The sequence below is a fragment of the Solea solea genome, chromosome 20 (genome assembly GCF_958295425.1).
Source record: "Solea solea chromosome 20, fSolSol10.1, whole genome shotgun sequence".
Taxonomy (NCBI): Eukaryota; Metazoa; Chordata; class Actinopteri; order Pleuronectiformes; family Soleidae; genus Solea; species Solea solea.
Window position 1 is genome coordinate 16,845,717 of NC_081153.1, and position 21,700 is coordinate 16,867,416.

The 21,700-nt window shown below is 41.6% G+C and overlaps 2 protein-coding genes and 1 long non-coding RNA gene across 6 annotated transcripts; 2 read left to right on the forward strand and 1 right to left on the reverse strand.

The window, feature by feature from the left end:
• The first annotated feature begins 1,954 nt into the window (after window positions 1-1,954).
• Window positions 1,955-4,081, forward strand: LOC131447766 (uncharacterized). Its single transcript, XR_009234079.1, has 3 exons — window positions 1,955-2,003; window positions 2,634-2,742; window positions 3,243-4,081. It is a non-coding gene; the product is annotated as an uncharacterized LOC131447766 (long non-coding RNA).
• LOC131447765 (SH2 domain-containing adapter protein E-like) lies at window positions 3,935-13,522 on the reverse strand. Of its 3 annotated transcripts, none has more exons than XM_058619801.1 (7): window positions 12,542-13,522; window positions 10,575-10,698; window positions 8,962-9,201; window positions 8,322-8,568; window positions 7,005-7,124; window positions 5,841-6,050; window positions 3,935-5,691 (listed from the first exon to the last, which is right to left on the reverse strand). In XM_058619801.1, the coding sequence occupies exons 1-6, from the start codon at window positions 13,037-13,039 to the stop codon at window positions 5,867-5,869; spliced, it is 1,413 nt and encodes a 470-aa protein (XP_058475784.1). In that variant the 5' UTR covers window positions 13,040-13,522; the 3' UTR covers window positions 3,935-5,691; window positions 5,841-5,866. The 3 variants fall into 3 exon arrangements, with proteins under 3 accessions (XP_058475784.1, XP_058475782.1, XP_058475783.1); XM_058619799.1 differs by having other exon boundaries at window positions 8,306-8,568; XM_058619800.1 differs by having other exon boundaries at window positions 3,935-6,050.
• A 962-nt stretch (window positions 13,523-14,484) lies between these two features.
• On the forward strand, window positions 14,485-20,209 carry pygo2 (pygopus homolog 2 (Drosophila)). 2 transcript variants are annotated; one of them, XM_058619333.1, is made up of 3 exons: window positions 14,485-15,512; window positions 16,120-16,172; window positions 16,466-20,209. In XM_058619333.1, exons 1-3 carry the CDS (start codon window positions 15,461-15,463, stop codon window positions 18,131-18,133), a joined length of 1,773 nt encoding a protein of 590 aa, XP_058475316.1. In that variant the 5' UTR covers window positions 14,485-15,460; the 3' UTR covers window positions 18,134-20,209. The 2 variants fall into 2 exon arrangements, with proteins under 2 accessions (XP_058475316.1, XP_058475318.1); XM_058619335.1 differs by having other exon boundaries at window positions 14,485-14,694.
• Window positions 20,210-21,700: the final 1,491 nt, after the last annotated feature.

The following is a 21,700-nucleotide window of genomic DNA, read 5'->3' on the forward strand; positions in this document are numbered from 1 at the left end:
TGTGTTCTCTGGAGGCGTCCTCTGATTGGACGGTTTGAATATTTGAGTTTGGCGTGCACGGCCTGCAGGTAAACAATTCAAAACATAACAGCATCCCCGGCTGTTAACCCTGATGTTACCTGAAGGGAAACAAACAAAGCTGTTAACAGCCTGAGTTTAAACTCAACACGGCTTCTTTTTGTGTAAATAAATGGGAGAGTCATTTAATGTGTCCAGTTACACACGACACAAGTATTTTTATTTTTAAATTCCATTGAAAAATGCACTTAATTAAGGCACTAAAGTAAATGCACTTAGCCACATTCCGCTATAGGAGTATTCACAATGTTAAGTGGCTTGTAATTTTAGTGTTTGGACTGCCAAGTACATCAGATCTATGCACTTACATATGTGATAAATGATTATTTAAGATGATACATATAGTTTGGCATCCACTTTAGTGCTTATTAAAAGCAAGTAATGACTCTGTACAAGGACTGATGTTTGTTCAGTGAACTGTGTGCGTCTAACTGAGGTGCATCCGTCCTTAGCCACAGTGACACAGACGTCCTTCACGAGTAATGAGCACTTACTTAATTCTCAGTCACATGGCCTTTGCAACCACGCTGGGACATACAATGGCTTGAGGACGTCCTGCAAGCAGTATCTAAAAACACGCCTGACCTTACCAGCAGAGCCAGTTCAAAGTGAAACGCAAAAGTCTCCGCTGGCAGGCGTCACGTTTGTGAGGAAAGGAGACGAGCAACACAACACAAAGCCAAGCCATGTCACTGGTCCGAAGCATCTGATAACGGCGGCAGGGGCACTTCGATTACCAGTGGAGCAGGTCAAGCGACACCCAGTTTAGAGCCACCATGCACTTCCATCAGCTGGAGTCAGGCAGCGAACATATCAAGCCTGAAAGGCAGCAGAGATTGTGTGACAGTGACACACACACACACAGGGACAGAATGAAAGTATACAGTAGCACATCCAGGTCTATATCATCTGATGATTCATTTCTTTCCAGGTGTAACTCACTCTCTTTTGGGTAGAATTTGAGAAGGTTCATGAAATGCATCTTGATAAAGGACCACAGGGAAACCTTTAGGCTGTGATTCACAACAGAGGAGAAGTGACTTTGCAGCGTACGATGTTGGACTTTACATTTATATGTCCAGAGTGGGACATTTTCTGAAGACTACCAACACTTTTATTTGCATAGGTGTATAAACACTGTCAAATAATAATCGTTTGGTTTTCACAGCAGCACTCTTGCCATTGCAACAAGAAGACCTGCAGGTTTGTGACCCGGTCAGAATAAGGACCTTTCTGCATGGACTTTGCATGTTCTCTCTGTGTGTGTGTGGGTTCTTCAGTTTTCTTCCCACAGTTCAAAAGCATGCAGATTTTGGGATTGGGTAAACTGGACACTCTAAACTGACCATTGGAGTGTGAGTGTGTCTCTATGTGGCCCTGTCCAGGGTGTACCCCACCTTTTGCCCTATATCAGCTGGGATTGACACCAGCGACCCTCATGTGGAAGAAGAGGCAGAAGATGGATGGATGGAAAGGCCTTGCTTTGGCTAAAGCAAGGCCTTTGGCTCGGCTCCCATCTTGTTTTGGTTTTACAGCAGCATGCGTTTTGCATGTCGAAGCAGAAGTTTATTACACAAACAAAGAAGAACAACATTCTTCCTAGTGTGTGAAGGTCTCTGTAGTTCCATGATGCACTTGGGACAGGGAGGAATGAGGCAGATAATTTGTTCAATCTGTACAATCTGAGCATTCCTACACAGTGTTGACATTTCAGGGTTAAACATTTCTGAGTTGAAGTGTCATTTTAACACTTTCTGATTTAAACTATATTAAGTGTTATTAATGTCATTGGACAGAGTTGATCACGTCAGTGTTAAATCAACTCTGCAGCTGTGTAATTAAGCCCCGCCCACCCGTGCTTCACTACTTTGATTGGAGACAAGACAGGTCGACTCCATTTTCCTCCTCTCATACAGTTCTACGCGGTAAGTGCAATTAAGTCAAACTTAACGTTACTGAAACTATCATAGTAACGCTGTAAACTGCACTATGTTTAAATGAAACACCTACGGAGAATATATGTATATATATATATACATATATATATATATATACATATATATATGTTTATTGCCAGGACTGAACAGCAAATGTGTCCAGGTTAGCTAAGTTAGCTATCAGTTTATGGTGATTCCATGGGACAACAAGTGATTTGTTCATCTTGTCTTAAAGCATTTTCATTTTCATTCATTATTGTCATGACTATATGATTAAGGAAACAAAAACACTTATGCTGATCTAATTTCTTGGGATAAATATGAACAAACTTTGAAGAGTTTTCAGTTAATTCTTCAGTTAAACTCTTTGTCTTCAGCCAACGACCAAGAAAATGGCCTCCCTGTTGTTGCTGATACACAGAAGCCTCTAAAAATGAGTGCATGTGATGTGATCATGTCACCTTTTTCACCACATGTGTAAATGAGGATTGTTAAAAACCGGAGGATGAAATTAAAAATGAATTCCCATCTTGCCCTAGCCAGTGAGAAGAAGAATCTCTGCTATATTTTCTTTATTATTCTTGTGTCTAATGTTAAGTTTTTTTATCTCAACCCTAGTCATGCTGCAGTTTGGAGGAGCAACTCCGCAACCAACAGGGTCAGCAGCCATAACTCCTTGCTGTTGGGCGTCAGAAGAGCAAGATTGACAGCTTCTACATCACCATGGGTAAGAATCTCATCCCTCGGGGTATTTTTCCAAGCACATTTTGAGCTCATACAGTGTTTCACATGAAAGTTTGTACATTGTACCTTCATTCACAATGCTTTAATATCATGGTGAAAAGGCATAAATCAATGTGTTTGAAAATTAATAATTATGTTTATTGGAATTCATTTTCAATTGAAATCACCTCCATTGGAGTTAATTCAACACTCGACTTTTTGCTGTGTACAGATTACATTATTAGTTTAAAACACCATGTGGTTACACTAAAGTCTGTAACATAGATGAATGACATAATGTCATATTTAATGATGAATAAGTCATGTTTGTTTTGCTGGATGAAAAGCTTTTAGTATGGTTAGATATCACTGGTGATTGTACTGTGAAATAACTCTGACAGCAGGGATTTTATTTGAAAAACACAGTCTTCACTGTGTTTTAATCTTTACTTTGTTAAAAGTATTTTACTACTTGGTCAACAACCGGCGGGTCTTGCCAAACAGGTGTCACGGGTCGCCTACAACCAATTCTTCAAAAGTCCACAACCAGCAGTTTATCCATGAGGTAACACAACATTTGTGGGAAGACTGAACCACATCTCTGGTTCAAGACAGATGACACCTGTGGGTAATTTTGTCTTTGTAAATTAAAGCGCAAACTCTTGGCATCAAATGGGAGCAAACGGTGATCGTGTCCTCCTGGTGAGTCAAGGAGAAGCAGGTGACAGACACATATCAGCCTCAGGTAACACCATCAGAGTGAGGAAGGTAAGAGAGAGGGGTGAATGATATGTAAGAATAGGAGGGAAGGAGAGAGGGATGGTGTCAGTTGCTCCTTTTTTCTTCCTTGACATTAAACGTCCTTGACATAGGTGTAATGATACTACTCTTAATCTTTACCTCTTCGTAACGCCACCTTTACCTCAGATCTACATGCAACAGACCTATATGTCATGTGTTCGTATTCAATGCGATCCTCAGCTGAACCCAATGTTCCATATTCACTGAGCCGCGTTTAGCAAAATGGAGAACCAAACTGCCGAAACTACAATCATCATTTGTCATGGTCTCAGCGTTGCTGTCAGTCATTGATGGGTTGGTGATTCTCTCTCTCTGGGCCTCAACACTGACACAAACACCTTCACCTTTATGGGATTTATTGGGATCAGAGTGACACTCACAGCAGATCTGCAACATTAACATTCAAGTTAGCGTTTATTTGAATCGCTTCACAATGTTTGAACATCAGGGCTCCACATATCGAAAGACAATGGTGAAAATTGGATGGCAGGTGTGTCACCTGGTTTCACTGTTATGTGAGCACTGGCAAAAAACAAACAAACCGGTTTTCCTTCACCACTGAAAAGACATGGCAACGGCAAACTGCCAAAAACATGAGACAACAAAACCTTATTTACATACAACTTGTGCCTAACTTTGGGCCACGTTGTCGACTACAGTGTTTTGAGTTAGACTTGGAATATAAAAGTAAAAAAACAAAAAATTATGTAGTGACTGGAATTCCTATTTTGCTGTTCCACATTTACACCTGAAATCAACACTATGTAACATGTTATTTAAATAACAGCTTCAATTCATTTTTATGGGTGATTGACCTGAAGTGAACCTGAACCTCTGACCTTGCTCTACATGTATGTTTTGTGACGTGGTAAGAACTCTATGAAAAGTGTGTAACTTGATATGAAATACCACCTTTATGTCTTCTTTTTAACCAGTGGAAATGAGTTAAATTGATATTTAATTCAGGGTCAATTGACTCCGTAATGCATGTGTTTCAGCCGCGTTCTGCATTATTGAAACACACAAATGTCTTTGTCTGCTCTATTTTTGCTAGTGATGCAACACCCCTGGTGCAAAGCTACGGTGTGCATTCATCTTTTACCGGTTGGTGTAGTACACTCACAAATCTTTAATGTGAAAGAGATTTTAATGATGGCAACCAGGACCAACAAATGTTTTTAAAAAACTTCCAGAAACCAATTTTGGTTTAATGGAATTATGGTGTGTTTGCTACATCAACAGCATGTCCAGCACAGTTACACAATGTTTCTTTAAGTGATTGCAACATTGTTTTTCTTTTTTTTTTGGCAACATGGTCTTAAGAACAGCAATTAAGCTTTGACAAAACTGGTTTCTTTTATGCTAATGTTGTACTCAAACCTTTTTTCTTTGTTTCCTCTACTGCAATAAATGTCATTCATTAAATGTACCCAGGTCTGTAAATGAAAGACATTTGTTAACAAGTTTGAAAATGAATCAAATGCTTCCTTGATTATCTGAAATGATTATCTGAACACCAGAGATGAAACCAGTTTAGTTCATGACATTAAAAGGCTTCAACTGTTGTGCAGCCGTTCCTCCTTCAACCACATTGCATTTTTGGTGAATCACTCACTCTTCACAGTGGAGATAATACGGTAGAAACAATGGCCTCATTCACAGTAATACAGAGGAAAGCCTCGAGGGACAGACAGCGGTTACAAGTACAGGGGATAAGTTATAAAAAACTGCTATGGGCATACAATAACTGATAAAACAACTGGACTTTGATCATTCATTGATAAGTGTAATAATACGCCTATTTGCACGGATTTTAGCAACTTGGAACTTCAAGGACTTGTTTTGGCAACTTGGTGCAGTGTAGCAGCACACCCACCAGAGGGAGCGAGAGCGATAGTACTTCTTTATAAATGGAACTTTGCAACAATAAGTAACACATTTATCTGTTACTAGAGCCACAGTGGATCATTAAAAAAAAACTAAAAAAACATCACATTTCTGTTTGAGTCGCCTTTAAATCCATCCCCACGTCACATTGAATCAATAAAAGTGCCTGATCACCTGCACGACGACAACCTGGGTGTTTTGCATCAGCCAAACACCCAGGTAAACAAATAAAAGAAGCCATCTGGAGTTCCAAACAAAGAACGAGCTGCAAATATGTCACATAAAATGTAGTTTCAAAAACACAAGAGTACAGTGGTACACATTGAGCTTCACTGATCAGGAATGAGGTTATTATGACTGATGTTTGGAAACATTTCATCCATGCAGGCCCAGAGGTGTGTTTGTTTTGTATACCTAATGTGGGCTGGGCCGGGCTGGGGTCAGTGGACGCGAGGCACTGGGTGCAGCAGAGTCATGTGCTCGGCTCCGTTGAAAGGCAAACGCTGAGTGCAGTAATGGTGCACCACCTCTGGGATGCTGGGAAACACACAGCTGCTCTGGTCCAGGGTGTAGCCATTTTCTTTGGTCTGAGCAACAATGATGTGCACACAGCCTTGGCTCGTCCTGAGTAACACAGAGCAGAGGAAAAGATAATGAACTAAAGAATGTTAGAAATGAATACATTGTGGTGCGTGTTTTAGAGCAGCTTATTTTGCCTTATGAAAGTAACATGGTGAGCTTTCTCCCACGAGTATCATCCTGTCTGTAATATTCAGCCTCGCAATCATTTATTACTACTGAAATTGGGGTCATTATTACATTACTTAACATTTATAAAGGGGTAGGTATTTCCAAATAACACCCGGGCTATACAGGTCTAAGCAAACATGAGCCAAACTGAAGAATCAAATAGAAACATGTAGCAACAGATTAATACATGTGTTGTGCTCTAATACAGCATTTCCTAAGCTGTTTATATGGAAAAACCACATTTTAAAGTATGTTCAACCATCTCGACCCAATTTACAATATAAATCATGACATAACAACTCATATTGTTTTTCGATAGATAAACATACCCAGGCTGCATACAGAGTGTTTTATGAATGAGTGACAACATTTTTATGTATGTTATTTGAAACATAAACACATAAATCTTAGGTAAAATGCTGCAAAACCTTGTGGTAATTCAAAAACATGAGAGCCACTCTCAGGAAGTGTCTGCTTTGATAAACTACATAATTACCACAATGAAAGGACACGTTACACGTAGCTGTGTGAATGGTGGAGCTCCGCTCTGTGATACAGATGAATAAGTTACAACAGGCTTTAAATATACGGGTAATAAATGTCACTACGTGTGTGCAGCTGGTCTGTTGGCAGTATGAAATGCACTCAATATTAACAGCCTTATACGTTAAAAGTATATAAAAATGTGACATTGATTACTTTCAGCTGTTGAGTTTACAGCAGCACCTATCACATTTCTCATATGCTGCAGTATGAGAACAGTATGAGCTCACAGTGTAATGTTTCAGCCCTTTGGACAATAGTGATGCACTTTCCCGTTACACTCACTTGAGGGCGATGGAGTACTTGCTGTTGTCCGACTCGCTGTTTCTGACCAGGAAACTGGCTTCTTTGCAGGACTGCAGCTGAAACTCCGCCTCCTGTCGAGTCACACAGCCATGGTACCAGCTAGGAGGAGAGAGAGAGATTTCATTTGGGGTTGATCAAGTGTTTACATTAGGAGCTAAAGTCATTTAAAATCCCTGAAAAAAAGAGAACCCAAATGCTAACACTGTGTATTTAAATTCTGTAGTGAGGTGTCCACAGAGGTGCATGTCACGAAGCATCAGCTCTGTTAGTGTTTTTGTCTTGTTTAGTTCAGTTATCGTGTTAGTTTAGGTTTAAAGTCACGTTAAGTTCATGTCACTTTTGGTGTGGGTTTAATTTTCACTTCCCCTTTTATTTTGGTAAATGTCATGTCTTCCTGTCGCGTAGTTTCCTCAGTTGTTTTGACACATCTTCCCTAATTCCCTCATGCACTTCACCTGGTGACCCATTAGTAATCACTCACACCTGCCCTTGATTCCCTCCCCCCTATATAGTGTCCCCAGTTCCCTTGTTATTTGCCAGTGTGTCGTTTATGCTTTTGAGAGAACACGTCAGAGTCCAGCCCTGTGCCACCTTTTGAAGTCAAGTCTAGTTTAGTTTTTTCTTTCTGTGAAGAAGTGATTTTGATTTTTCCTGCTTTTTTCAAGAGGAAAATAAAGACTCTTGAAATCATTCATCGTGCCTCCTGTCTCGTGTGCTTGGGTCCAAGCAGTGTGTTCACTGTTCTAACAGTGCATCTATTCAACTGCTTGTTCAGGGTCTCTCAGTCCTGGTCCTGGGGTCCCCCACTACCCTGCTCCAACACACCTGATTCAAATGGACACATAATCAGCATAATCCTGCAGAAGCCTGTGTTTGAGCAGGAAAACATCTAAAACATGCAGGGCAGTGGGTCCCTAGGACCAGGATTGTGCCTGTTGATGAAAATATCTGATCAACCAATCACATGGCACCGACTCGTGGTCAAGACAAGCTGCTGAAGTTCAAACTGAGAATCAGAGTAGAAAAGAAGAAGGTGATTTAAGTGACTTGAGTGACATGGCTGTTGGTCTGAAACTGGTGCCCTACAGGAAGGACACACAGCGAAGATGTGGCGAGCATTGTTGCCTCACAGCAAGAAGGTCAAGGATCCTTCTGTGTGTGATTAGTTTATTTGACACTCTACATTGATAGTAGGTGAGTGTGTGAGTGAATTGTCTCTGTATGTTGTCTGTTGCTGCTTTTATAATTTCGGATACAGGATTATTCTGTTTGCAGCATACTTGTTTGTGAGGGTACCTCTGTTTTTCCAGGGGCAGGGAAGGGTCCACACAGCGGGCGTCAGTGTCAGGGCTGCTGGCTGATGTGGTGGAGGATGATGACAGTAGTGTTGGGGGTGAAGATCGCAGGATCTTCTGGGTCCAGCTCTTCTGCCTCAGATGCTGATGCTGAGACGGCGGCTGGGTCGGCGGGTGCTGTGGCTGCCTGGTGAGCGTCGGCGGAGGCGTCTCATCTTTGACTGAGCGCTCCAGACTGTCAAACTGTGCTGCGGAAAGACGAGTCATGAGAGAGAAGATATGAATTTATGTAAAGAAAGAACTGACTCCATGCCCGGGGTTGAATATAGAATAAGAAGACAGCACTTTGATGTTTCCATACAGGATATTATTTTGTATGCTGTTGGTATGTGCTGCGTATAAAATATGAATGTGGTGCAGGACTGGCTTGCAAATATATTTTTCCTGTGGATCTGAGACGGGGAAGAGGAAAGGCTGGTACATGAATCTTTCTGGTTCAGGAAAAATGTGCACAGAATCTGTGACATACTTTTATTTTTGTTACTATTCAAATTTGGTACATCCATAAGAAAGGATGAATCATTTAATTCACCATGCATGTTTTTTTTTTAAAATGCTATCCACTTCATAATCTGCTGTACCTGACAGAGTTCTCACGATATGCTCCTTCTTCCACTCCCACGGCAGTTCGTACTCCGTGGGCGGACGAGGATCCAGATCCGGCCGTGTCACCGCGGCCTTGTCGCCATCACCACCACTTCCCTCATATGGGACGTCATAGATCTGCAGAGGCCCAGGCTGGCCGTCTTCCACCGTCACCTCACTGCCCTCGGTCAGCACGGTGACCTTCAGCAGGTCTTTGGACCCTCGACGTCTGATCTCTAGCAGGTAGAAAACATGAGATTGAGGATTAAGATTAGCATTAAATCCTCTGCTAATAACAAAGTGACTAGAAGTAGCTGCATCTAATACTAGACGCCTTCTTTAAAGAGAGTTGGGTCACGTGATGTTAATTCCATTGGAAAGAGGTAAGACATGACTGAAAGCAAAACGTCTTTCCAGTGTAGATTATTTTGTTAAATATACTTTACCCAAAGGTTAAAAAAGACAGCTGATGCTCAGGGGGATTAAATGATGACTGATGGACTAAGATGGTGGGGAAGTGAAGTGGTTGACTTTCTCTAATCCATTTCTGCTTGAACTCTGCTACCCCCTGGACTCTCATCAATAATTGTTTTAATATGTGTTTTAAACATGAGATGAGGTTTGATGACACTGCAAAGGGAGTTTATCTTGAAATGAAAGTTACATCACCTTTTAATAACTGAATTTTGACTTTATCAGAAATTAAACAAAAAGCCTGGCTAATTGTGATTGAGAGTTATTAAATCTACCCTGGGGTAGACGCTACATAAAACGTGGTGGAGCTTTTATTAAACACTTCCATTTCATACCAAATTCCGTGACTCTTGAATTCATTAACACATGTTGGCTAGGCCCATGGCCTTTTCATGCTGGGAATATTAATTTCAACTTTTAGTCATGAGCTAAAAACTAACTTCCCCAAAAATAGATGTGGTGTTCCTACGTTATGCCTTTGCCGACATACTCTCGTAGCTTTGCTTTTAGACTCACTGTGACATCAGATCTTTGCTTACTTTGCTTCCTCAGTATGATTTAAAATGAGGCATAAATTGACTCGGTGACACCTTCACATCCTCTGTCATTTTCTTTGAGGAGGCCTGGCTCTGACTGAAGTGACTTCTAGCAGAGAGCGCCGCAATAAAGCATTTTCACATTCACAGCAGGCTATTGTGTAACCCTTTCAGCTAAAACAATGGAGTAATGGAGCGAAAGGTCGGCAGAGCATGTGATTGGATGGCAGTCCACCAGTCATCCTGGATGCTGGGAACTTTTGATAAATGGTCAGACAGGTCCATGTAGAGGTTTACACAGAGCCGCATCCGAAATGGGGGGGGTGCAATGAGGACCAACTTCCTTTTTAGAGAATAGCACCAGGAAACAGAGACAGGAAAGAGGAAGCAGGAAACTGCACCCATTGTCCGAACGCAACAGAGTTGCTGTGGCAACCCCATGGGGTGCAGAGAGCACTAGGGGAGTGAGTTCATGTTGTCACTGTTTGGCCCAGAGAGTCACACAGGTGCTAACATGTGGTTAAATGCCGGTGTATGATTGTCTCACTACTGTCCCACTTCTCTAGGAAACACTGACATTACAGTAATAAAAAAGTTACCAGTTATCATCTGCTGGGCATCATAAGGCTCCATGTAACCGTCATTCTCTCCAAGCCTCTCTGCCTCCCTCTCTCTGGTCTTCTGGGCATCAAAGGGATCCGCGTAATCCTCAAGAATGATCACCTGCATCAGAAAATACAAAGAAAACGGAATGTTTGAGCACATTTAAAACACTTCGCTGTGTGAAAAGAGAACAAGTGGAGTACAAATTAGTTTTTCAGACTGGCAGCAGTAAAAATGATGTTAAATATGATTCATTTACTTCATTTGTTGATTCTTTGTCTAAATCATAATAGATGAAATGCTCCTTATATTTTGACAGGACCAGTGACATCTTTGAATGACTTTTTTTTGTTTGAAAAGCAGTCCAAAACACAACAATATTCAATTAAGTGTCCTATTAAAAGCTGGAACGAGCAGATGTCTGGCATTTTTACATGAACATTTTAATCAAGAAAATAGCTCCAAGACAGACTGCATGGCACCTCATTTACATGTCCTTCTGAGGAGCCTCTCTTTTGTCTCTTTGTTGCAAAGTCCAATCTCTTCACATTCGCCTCTCTCTGTCAACAGTCACATTTCTGCCAAACCAGTCATGCCTGACTGTCGAGTCATCTCATCTCATCGAGTGCCGCATAATTTCTTGTTTATTTTACAAGACACTTTCAAGAGACATCACTCAATGGAGCTGCATCTTTCAAAATACTCTCCCTTTCCAAATTAACATTTAACAGGGTTTTAAATCAAATAGCGGATCCTTGACAGGCTTAAATCAGTACTTTTTCATTTTCAGTGGCATAAATGAAGACGCACATCTTTCTTGCTTTGACATCCCGGTTCATTTATAAATTACCTAATCAAACTAGAGGTTGATGTGTGGATTTGAGAGCAAAAACTGGGATTTACTCCCATTTTGCAACATAAAACCTCCATTTTATTCCTCTACCCTTTTATCTGTCCCTTTTCTCACCATCCCTCTACTGTCACCTTCTTGGCTTCTCTCTTTTTTTCAAAGCCAAGCTGGAGGGAACCTGGGTTAGCACCCGAGTGTCAGATAACACAATGCTTTTTATAATATGATAGCCTTCACCAGGGGGCCTGGATTTAGTGAAAGACAGGGGAAGAGACGGAGGGAGGGGGGGAGATGAGGAACACAGAGCCAGATTACAGCAGAGGAAGGTGAAGGCCTCGTCAGTGACCACAGCTTTGTATTCAAGGCAGGGAAGGTGGGTGTGAAAGGGCGAGGGGTGGAGAGGAACAGAAGGAAAGATAGAGAGACTGACTGAGAGGAGTGGACACAATGGGTGCTGCTGAGACAAAGGGGAAGGGAGACATAGAAACTTTAATATCAATTTTCAAAACTTGGACCAGATCCAAGCTTCTTCATTGTCACTAATGTTATTTTTGTTTGGCTGCTGCAGGTGTCAGGGAAATGTGCCTCACATTATGTTGATTTTATTTAATGTGACATCTGACAACAGCTGGAAACCCCCAAAAATCACTCAGCAGTGTTGAAAAAGACATTTTTATCTGATACACAAGCAGAAGCTGCAACATTCTCAGTTACACTACACTTGTTGTTAGAGAGATAACAATCTGTAGTATGATTGTTAATCAATGATGGATTATGACATTCTGCTAAATGGTTAGTTCAGCTACATGTTAACCGGAATCTATGAAACTATTTTTTATATTACACCTAGCTTTTATTTATTGACTGACTGATTGATTGTGATATATGCTTCACAAATGAATTCCCCTAAGGGGACAATAAAATATCATACTGAGTATTAAAATATAGTGGTAGCAGTGCCTTACTATTGCAATATGTGTATTACATGAGTAACTATACTCACAATAATATACACAAAAATACAATTAAAACAACAACATAATGCTATATAACTCCAGGGAATATGATGGAATTATTGGTATTGACTGATATAAAGTGATATTTTTGACTCACTGTTTCTGTTTTGCTCTGGACTGTCGGTTTCTCTGCTTCAGGAGCCACTTCTCTGCTGATGGTGCCACTGTTGAAGTTGGGACTTTTGTCCTGTTTGTCCACTCTGATCAGCCGGTTGATGTAAGCACTGGCAGGTGGGGAACTCTTCACAGCAGACCTGTGCTGGTCCTCAAACACCGGCTCCGCTTTGGAATTCTTGCGGCTCTTCCCAGACAGAAGGTTATCCCACACTTTTCCTTCTTTGGGTGAACTCCCACCGTCTGCGGCCGAGTTCTTACGGTTTCTTCCGGACAGGAGAGACCCAACACCGCCGCCTGTGCCGTCAGCGGAGGAGTTTTTGCGATGGGCCGCTTTAGAGCCAGTGGTTTTGGTACCGATGCTGACCACCAGTCCGCTTTTATTGACTCTGCAGGTTTGGGAGCCTGACTCGGAGGCTGAGCGGATCCTGTCGGTGCCATTCTTCAGATTGATGGGGAACTCCTTGAACCACTTTGCCATTGCAACTCAGATGAAAACCAACAACGCTCTCTCTGGCTTTTTTCGACACCTTTCAGCGCCATGCACCAGGGCCCCAGAGACGCACCTTTAGAAACCGCAGCCTTTCTAACAAAAGACTTCCGTTGCTTTATTCTGGGATAGAACCTGCATAACCTTTATAGGATCTCCACACCTTAGTTTAAAAGCATGTCATAAAAGCCAACAGCTCTATTCTTAAAAGTCAAAGACTTACAAACGTGATGCCAATTTGGCACGTTAAACTAAAAACCATACCCTTTGATTTAGCCCATTTGTAGTTTTCTTACACCTGCTCCTTCTTCTCTACAGAGGAAAAGTTCATTCCCTTTTGATAAAGAGTTGTCTTCTGTGGTGGAAGAGCTTTAAGAAGGGAAAGTTGGTCTTGCTTCTGGTTTTAGGTCCCATTCCCAGAGTGGTTTCTCTTTGACAACCGTCCACTGTTGCATTGAAGCTACGACTGCGTCCTGAGTGTGGTTCAGGGTGGGAGGCAGGACAGGGTGGGCGGTCATATTAACTTTTTTTATCATGTGAATACAATTTAGCATATAGACTAAAGATAAAGGTAAGTAAATGCAGTAAATAGTAAACATATTTCATAAACACCATGACATATCCATTTTTTTTTAATATTACGAATTAAAAGATAATAAAATAGAACCATATATATACAATGTAAAACAAACAAACATGATATACTGTCTACAACATATACAAGGTGATTAATGCGTGATAATAACTACACAAAATGGTTTAATTTATTTTCCTTTATTAAGAAATCATTTGAGATCCATTGAGGGAGACCTGCATCACAGCTCACCAAATAATGTTCATCTGAAATAATACACAATACTCAGATAATATAAAATGCAAAAAAATACGGGCAACAGACAACAAGGAATTAACAAAATAAAATCATTTTAACCTACATTAAAACATGTTGAAATTATTCCATGGCCAGGGAACAATGTAAGTTTAGTATAAACTTCTTTTTTCTGTTATATATATATATATATTGAGTTTCTGCTTAACTTCTCTGCATCTATTAATTTTAGTGATTTTTCCAAATTAAAAAACCTGAGCAAAAGTTGAAAGTTATATTAATATTTTTTGTATTAATTATGTCTTGGTAAAATTTTAATAACGTGCATAATTGGCTGTCAAATGAACGTCCATCCCTGATATAATTTTTATTAGGAAATGGTCCGTTCTGAGCTGCCCCATGTTTAACAGTGAAAGGTAGGGCAGTCATTCTATGAAATGAATTCAAAAATAAACACAGTGGGCAATAATACAACCTTTAGACTTTTAATATAAATATATGGTATTATACGTTACAAATCAATCCGTATATTTATAAATGCGGTCAATTTGGTTTTAATAGTCATTAATTACAACTGTCGAAACCCCCCTTTTTTGCGACGAAATGTAACCTTCCATGGTGCGCGATTCTCCTGTTTGTCCCTCTTTGTCCGGTGGCGACAGTAGGCCATGATAATTATGGCAAAATTTGCGTTTTTGAATGAATTATAGCTGAATGGTGGATCGTCAAGCATACACCGTGTGAGGACTGGTTTGCTGGCAATGACACACCAGAGAGTTTCAGTTTAAAGGACAGCAGAGCAAGCAACGGAGAAAGGGTACAGTTTGCTTCCAAGACAGTCTGCAAGATGGCTAGCTATCTTCAGTGAGATGCTAACGTTAGCTAGCAAGCTAATGTTAGCATAGTGAACTGTTCTCAAAACGTGATCGACTGCTTTTTCTCACACATGCTTTGACACATGCAACGAAAGGCATATTTTGATTTCAGAGAGACAAGTCACAGTTTCGTATTCATGCATCAGTGTTGCAGCTATTCACCGCTGCTTGCTAGCCACATTGAGTAACGTGGCTAGCCAATTAGCTATAGCATTAACTAGCTTGCGCTAGCTAGCTGGTTCAAGTCGCTACACATCTGTAAGTGATCATTTTAGAAAGAGGGGGGTTCTTTGTAACTTGCTTGTACCGGCAGACGAGCCAGGTATCAAGCAGCCAGTTTCCCGCAGCTATAGCAAAAACTGGTTTGGCTCAAAACGAACGAACTTGTTCGACTAACGTGAACGAGCTCAGGTTTACCTGATGTTTATTTGGTGACCAAATCCCGGCGTGACAGAAACCGTGGCGAGACATTTGCAGCTGGAAAGGAGGTCGCAGACCTGGGCCGGCGTCATTATAACATCATTTAACAACCCAAACGTCTTCGTTACTGCTGTGATGATTATGATGATGATAACCATTCCATCGTTATTGACATGACCTGAAGGCAGATTCCACCTTCTCGGCTCATAGCCTTCAAGACGTCGTCATTTTTAACTTTTTTTTCCCTTGAACGGTGATATGCCACTTCACCGACAGTCATATTAGCTAATGGCTACCGAATCGGGGAGACTACTGGCGGGACAAGGAAAACGAAGCAAAGGTAGGAATTAATTTCACCCATCTCCCAATCAGATCGGAATCATCCATTACTGCGCTGCAATGGGCTGCACTGGTGCTGTTAGCAAATCCCTTCTCGCCTTCCCCATATGTAAACTTCACGACTGTCTCCGGTGGTGGCTGTTTCTCACAGAATGGACCCGTGAACAGGGTTGATGTCTCTCCTGCTATCAGTGTATCTTCAACTTCGTTTCCTCGTCCTCATGTCTTCGTCTCTTCCTGTCTCCCTCATTGACCTTACCTCTTCTGCCTCTGTTTGCGGCCTCTCTCCCTCTCGCCTGGGTCATTTGGTCTGCCTGGGTCATTTTGCGATTCAAGGCTTCATAAATTTGGTGATGATAACGCCTGGATGTTCAGCATCTTGTCCTCATGCCAGTCTATGTCCCATCATTGAATCCATCCCAACTGTTGGACTTAAACAAACAGGCCTAGGTCTAAAGCTGCTCGACTCTGTCACTAAGGGGTATTGGCCAATCCAAATGTGATACTTCACTTGATTGGTGGACCAATGGCACGAAACACTTATTTCTGTTGTAACTAATATGATATTTATCCCTTTCCACCCCATCCCTTCATTTGTACTATTTCAGCTTCACAAATGAAGAGCCCAGAGAAGAAGAAGGCGAGGAAATCAACCACTCAGGTAATACCATACTTAGGGAATCTGGTTATTTTCCTTGACCTTGCAGAGTGGTACAGTCAGAAACTGTATAAAGCACTCTCAGAGCACCAACATCTTCCAGGGCACTGAATTCCATTTCCTGTCCGAATACCACTAAAATCAAATGATTTAATTTTTGGGTGATATCCATCCTTTACTTTTTTATTTATGCTGCTCACAGTCAAACATAACCTCAACGGAGGAGGTGATTAAGTTATCTGCTTCAATGAAAGCAATAATATTGTTGCGCTCTATTTTTTCCTCTTTTGTTTTAGGCGGCGGGGTTCTCCCACCTCACTGAGTTTGCGCCTCCTCCGACCCCCATGGTGGATCACCTGGTCGCCTCCAACCCGTTTGATGATGACTTTGGGCCGCCATCCCGACCTAGTGGGCCAGCTGGACCAGGTGGTGCTCCATTTCTTCCAAGCCCAGGAGCAGGTGGAGGAGGTGGGTATGGTGGAGGCAGAATGGGTGGTGGCATGGGCTTCATGGGTGGCCCAGGTGGACCAGGTGGTGGTCAACCTAGGCGGGGGCCACCGTTTGGCCCTCCATCCAATGCTGGACCCCACCATCAGCTAGGCTTTGGAGGAATGCCTGGTTTCGGAGGTGGTGGTGGCGGAGGGGGTGGGGGAGGAGGCGGTGGCGGAGGATTTCCCCCTGGCGGCCCTTCTCAGTTCAATATGCCACCAAACTTCAGTCCACCCATGCACCCTGGGCCGGGATTCAACCCCATGTTGTCACCAGGTGGCATGGGAGGTCCCGGAGGAGGGGGACCACCCCACCCTCGGTTTGGAATGCCTCCACAGCAGCAGCATGGACAGGGTGGACATCCATTCAACAGCCCACCATTACCAAGTGGTGGAGGCCCCAGAGGGCCCCCACATGGCCCCCTGCCCTCCATGGGAGGAGGCATGGGTCCTGGGATGAATATGATGGGTGGTATGGGTGGTGGCCCTGGAGGAAACATGGTAGGTCTGCAAGGTATGCCCCCTCAAGGACAGTTCCCTCCATCACAGGATGGTCCCTACCCTGGCCCCAGTCCGCCAGGGCCAGGCAACGAGGATGGAAAGAACTTTGGAGGAGGGGGGCCACCACCTGGGCCTCAGCAGCAGCAGCAACAGCAACAGCAGCAACAACTTAACCTAAATCCCAATGGCCCCCCTCCTAATAATACCACTCCTGGTCCTCCTCCTAACTCTGGTCCACCACAGCCTGGTGGTGGCTTCCCTGGCCACCCTGATGTTCAGCAATCTAATGCTAATACACCTGGTCAGCCTCCATCAGCACCACCACAGCCTAACCCTAACTCTTCTCCTACTGGTCCCCTGAATGGATCAGGTCAGCCCCAGCATCCACCAACCAGTCAGCTACAGCCCCCAAGCAATGCAAACACACCAAACTCTAATAACTCTGCCCAGCAACAGCAACAATCCACTCCTCCTCACTCTGCACCTGGCTCCACACCTTACAACCAGCAGAACAACACTCCTGGTGCAGGTGGTCCCATGCCAAATGCGACCCCCAATTCAGGTCAGAACAACATGACCAACAACAATGGCGGCAACACTCCTGGCAGCAACCCCAACCCCCCCTCTAACTCCACCTCAACCCCAAACACCCAGTCTCCTCTGCCTCCTGGTCCTGCTGCCTCTTCAACCGGGCCAGGATCTGGACCCGGAAAACTTGGCGGCCCTGGTATGGTCTTCCCTTGCGGCCTCTGTATGGCGGAGGTGCATGATGACCAGGACGCCATCTTGTGCGAGGCGTCGTGCCAACGCTGGTTTCACCGTGACTGCACAGGTCTGACAGAGCCAGCGTATGGGCTGCTGACACGGGAGAGCGCTGCTGTTTGGGCCTGTGACTTCTGCATCAAGACCAAGGACATCCAGGCCGTGTTTGTGCGCCAGGGATTAGGCCAGCTGGTGGCAGCTAATGAGAGTTGAGTGGGTGAAAAAGGAGCAGCATGGAGGTGCGACATGTAAGGACACATAGATACATCTTTGTTCTGTATCTGAATGACCTGTAAGCCCAATTTTCTCTTGAATAGCCCTTTACTTGTTCACCACAGAGAAACATACTCATTGACATCCATGCTTATGTAAAGCACTTTGAGTGACTCTAGGCAAATCATTTTTCCCCCCCCCATCCCTCCAGTAGGAGTCAAAAAAATCATGATGAATGTTTAAACACAGTCTTTCAAACATCTTGCCTGCCAACCAGCAAAGCACTGACACCAACACACTACCTCACATACTTTGTGACTGACTGGCACGGACGTACCCGCACTGACTGACTGGAATTGACTGGGCACGTTCGCGGGCCACACGAGTGTGATGGTATTTTAAACGCACACATAAACAGTCAAACCCACATTAGAATAAATGGGATTAATTGTAAACACACGATACATATATCTCTTTGTATGGAAAAAGAGAGTCCCTCAAAATTATCCTTTGACGAAGTTTCTTTAAAGAATTGATTCATTGATTTAGTTGCCATCAAAATGATTTATTCTAGCACTGCTGTATCACAGTTGGAAACAAGTGAACACCAGTTCATCCATATATTGACATGTAAAACTGTCATACTGTAAAACAGAAATGTCAGGTGGATTTTTTAAAGTTCATTTGATTGTTCCTGTCCCTGCAATCATGAGTACACACACACGTTGACCTTGTTCTTCTTTATATTTGTCATTTTGTATCCAGTGCTGATTAATCCAAAGAAGACATGGGTCAAGATTTCATCCACACTTTAAAGAGAAGGTTTTTAGCATTTAGGCTACATCTATACTGCTACCATTTTCACAAAGAAACGCATCCATTCTGCTCTGGAAGTGCCTGCTGTCAGCCAAGTTTAAGAAATGCTGCTGGCTGCGTCTTACGTTGACATCTCTACGGCAACGTTTTAATATTGACTGGGGAAAAAACAGACCATGGAAGCATAGTTACCCGCTTTTGCTTCCCGGTTGTTTCTTATCAGCCACAACTCAATTACTAGCTGTGAACGAGCAGCTCCGTTAACACTTGACCTCATCAGTCTCATAAAATAAGTTCTTGTTAGTTATGTTTTCTGGAACAAAGCACAAACAGACGAGAGAATCAGCTGCCACTTTACACTGGCACACACACACGATATAGGTTATTTTCAGGTGTGTTGAGGAGCTGAGACGCAGATCGTTCTCATCTGAAAATTGTTTGAATGAAAATGCAGTAGTATATATGTAGCCTTTTTAAAGTAGTTGTAAATATTAGCACAAAACATTTTCCTGTAACACATCAGTGGTGATCATGCTGCAGAGTTGACCAATGAACAAATGAATACGTTGAACCTATGTGTCTTGGTTGTATACAGTATGGTGTTTTGGGTTTTTTTTTTTTTTTTTTTTACACCATACGTTTTGAGTCAACTTTTTCTCTCTCTCTCTTATTTTTTATCTCTGCAGTACACATGAATTGTGAAATCAGTGCTTTTTGGATGGTGTTGGCATAGCGAGTAGTGACATCATGTCATATCAGATGTGCATAGTCATTTTCAAAAAAAAAAAAAGAAAAGAAAAAACAGGAGGGGGTTGCATGTGAACCAATGCAGTAAATGTTTGATCTGTTCATGTTTATATTCTGGCCTCTGTGCTGCAAGAGTCCTTGAAGTAGACCAAATAACTAAAGAGCGAAAAATACCCATTTTTCACACTTCTGTCACAGTATACGGTGTTTATGACTATTCTTCCTTCTTTCCTTTCCTTAATTTACTTAATGCAATGTCCGAGTTGCCTTTCTTTTCTTGCTATGTCTCAGCTGTACCTTTTTATTTTGTACTGGTATTTGTGCTGTGCTTTTGCTCTGCTCTGGCACCTCCTGGTGGAACCCGGAGGAACCACTGTGTCCCACACATGGGTGGGAAAGGGAAAGGTACTGAACTCTGAAGTAAAGAGACTTTTTTTTGTACGTGTCTGTCTGGTTTTATCCATTTTTCATTTGTTTCTTAATTGTTGTATTAAAATGAGGATTGGAAATATATTGGAGAGATAATGTAATTTATTTTCCTACAGTATTAACGTCCTTTTAAAGTTGTTATTTCTCTCGGATCAGTTTGGGCAAAACCTGCAAATGTGGGTCTGTAAACATTTACATTATAAAAAAAATAGTATAGGTCGACAGCATTATTATTTTGTTATACATTTGATATTTTATTAATTATGAATTACTAAATTAATCATGAACTATTTTGATAATAGATTCAATTTGCTTTTTAATGATTAATGAAACGCATTCTCACATTTTTATTTTCTTCAGCTTCTTAAAAGTGAATATTTTCTGGTTTCTGAACTCCATATAACAAAGAGACCATTTAAACTCAATAATGATGGTTTGTGGACAAAGTAAGACTTTTGAGAACATCAGTATTTCTGGGAAACAGTGATTAACAATTTCTAACAAGTTGTTGATAATGAAAATAATAGTTAATTTCATTATTGACAGATGCTGGCATCTAGGATAAAATAATCAATCTTGGGTAGGGCTGGGCAATAATTCAATGAAAGTGTGTCTGCACTTTTCCCTCAGTATCTTTATAAATAAGCTTAAAGCTATCGACAAAGTTTATGCGTTTTGCAAACAACATAATTGCAGTGAATGTTTTGCTTCACATTTGCCAAATGTTAATCTTAAATCATCTGACATTTTATTGCAATTGTTATTGCATAATTTGATGCCTTTAGATCTAGGCTTGTATAAAGTACCTTAAAGGGATTCTTGTGTAAAAGTACAAGTATCTTACTGGAACATGTGGTAGTAGTTGAAGTCACTGCTTATAATATTACTTATATAAGTATATGACATTTACTGTACTTATCAGTATCAGAAGTAATTTTCTGATATAAAATGTACTTGGGGGGATTTAGGATTTAGTCATGGTAGTTCAGTGGTTGGGTGAGTTGTCTTTCAACTGGAGGGTTGTGGGTTGAATTCCTGACTCTGTTAGTCTATATGTGTCCAAGACACTTAACCCCATGTTGCAGTGTGTGAATGAGTATGAAAGATGTGTGAATAAAGCAGCTCATCAAGCCTGGAAAAAGCTCTATATAAATACAGACCATAATACTGATTTTATTTATAGGAAAAGTAGAGGAGTAAAAGTAAAAGTTGCTAGAAATATAAATAACAAAATACAGTACAGATATGTGAATTTTGTAATTCAATGAAAATGTTTCTCTACATTTTTTCCCAGTATCTATAAAATAATCTTTAATATACTGTGTATCGTCATAAGTTATGCATCTTGCAAACATAATTGCAGTGAATGTTTTGCCTCAGATTTGCGAAAGATAAGAATTTTTAAAAACACAATGAACTGCCTTCTTCAACACTCACTCAAAAACACGCAAAACTTAATCCTAAATCATCTGGCATTTTATTGCTGCTTTATTATTATTGACCGTTTTTATACATTTAGTTTGCGTGTAATGTGTTGGTCATATTTGATATTTTATTTAATTCAAAAATATTGAT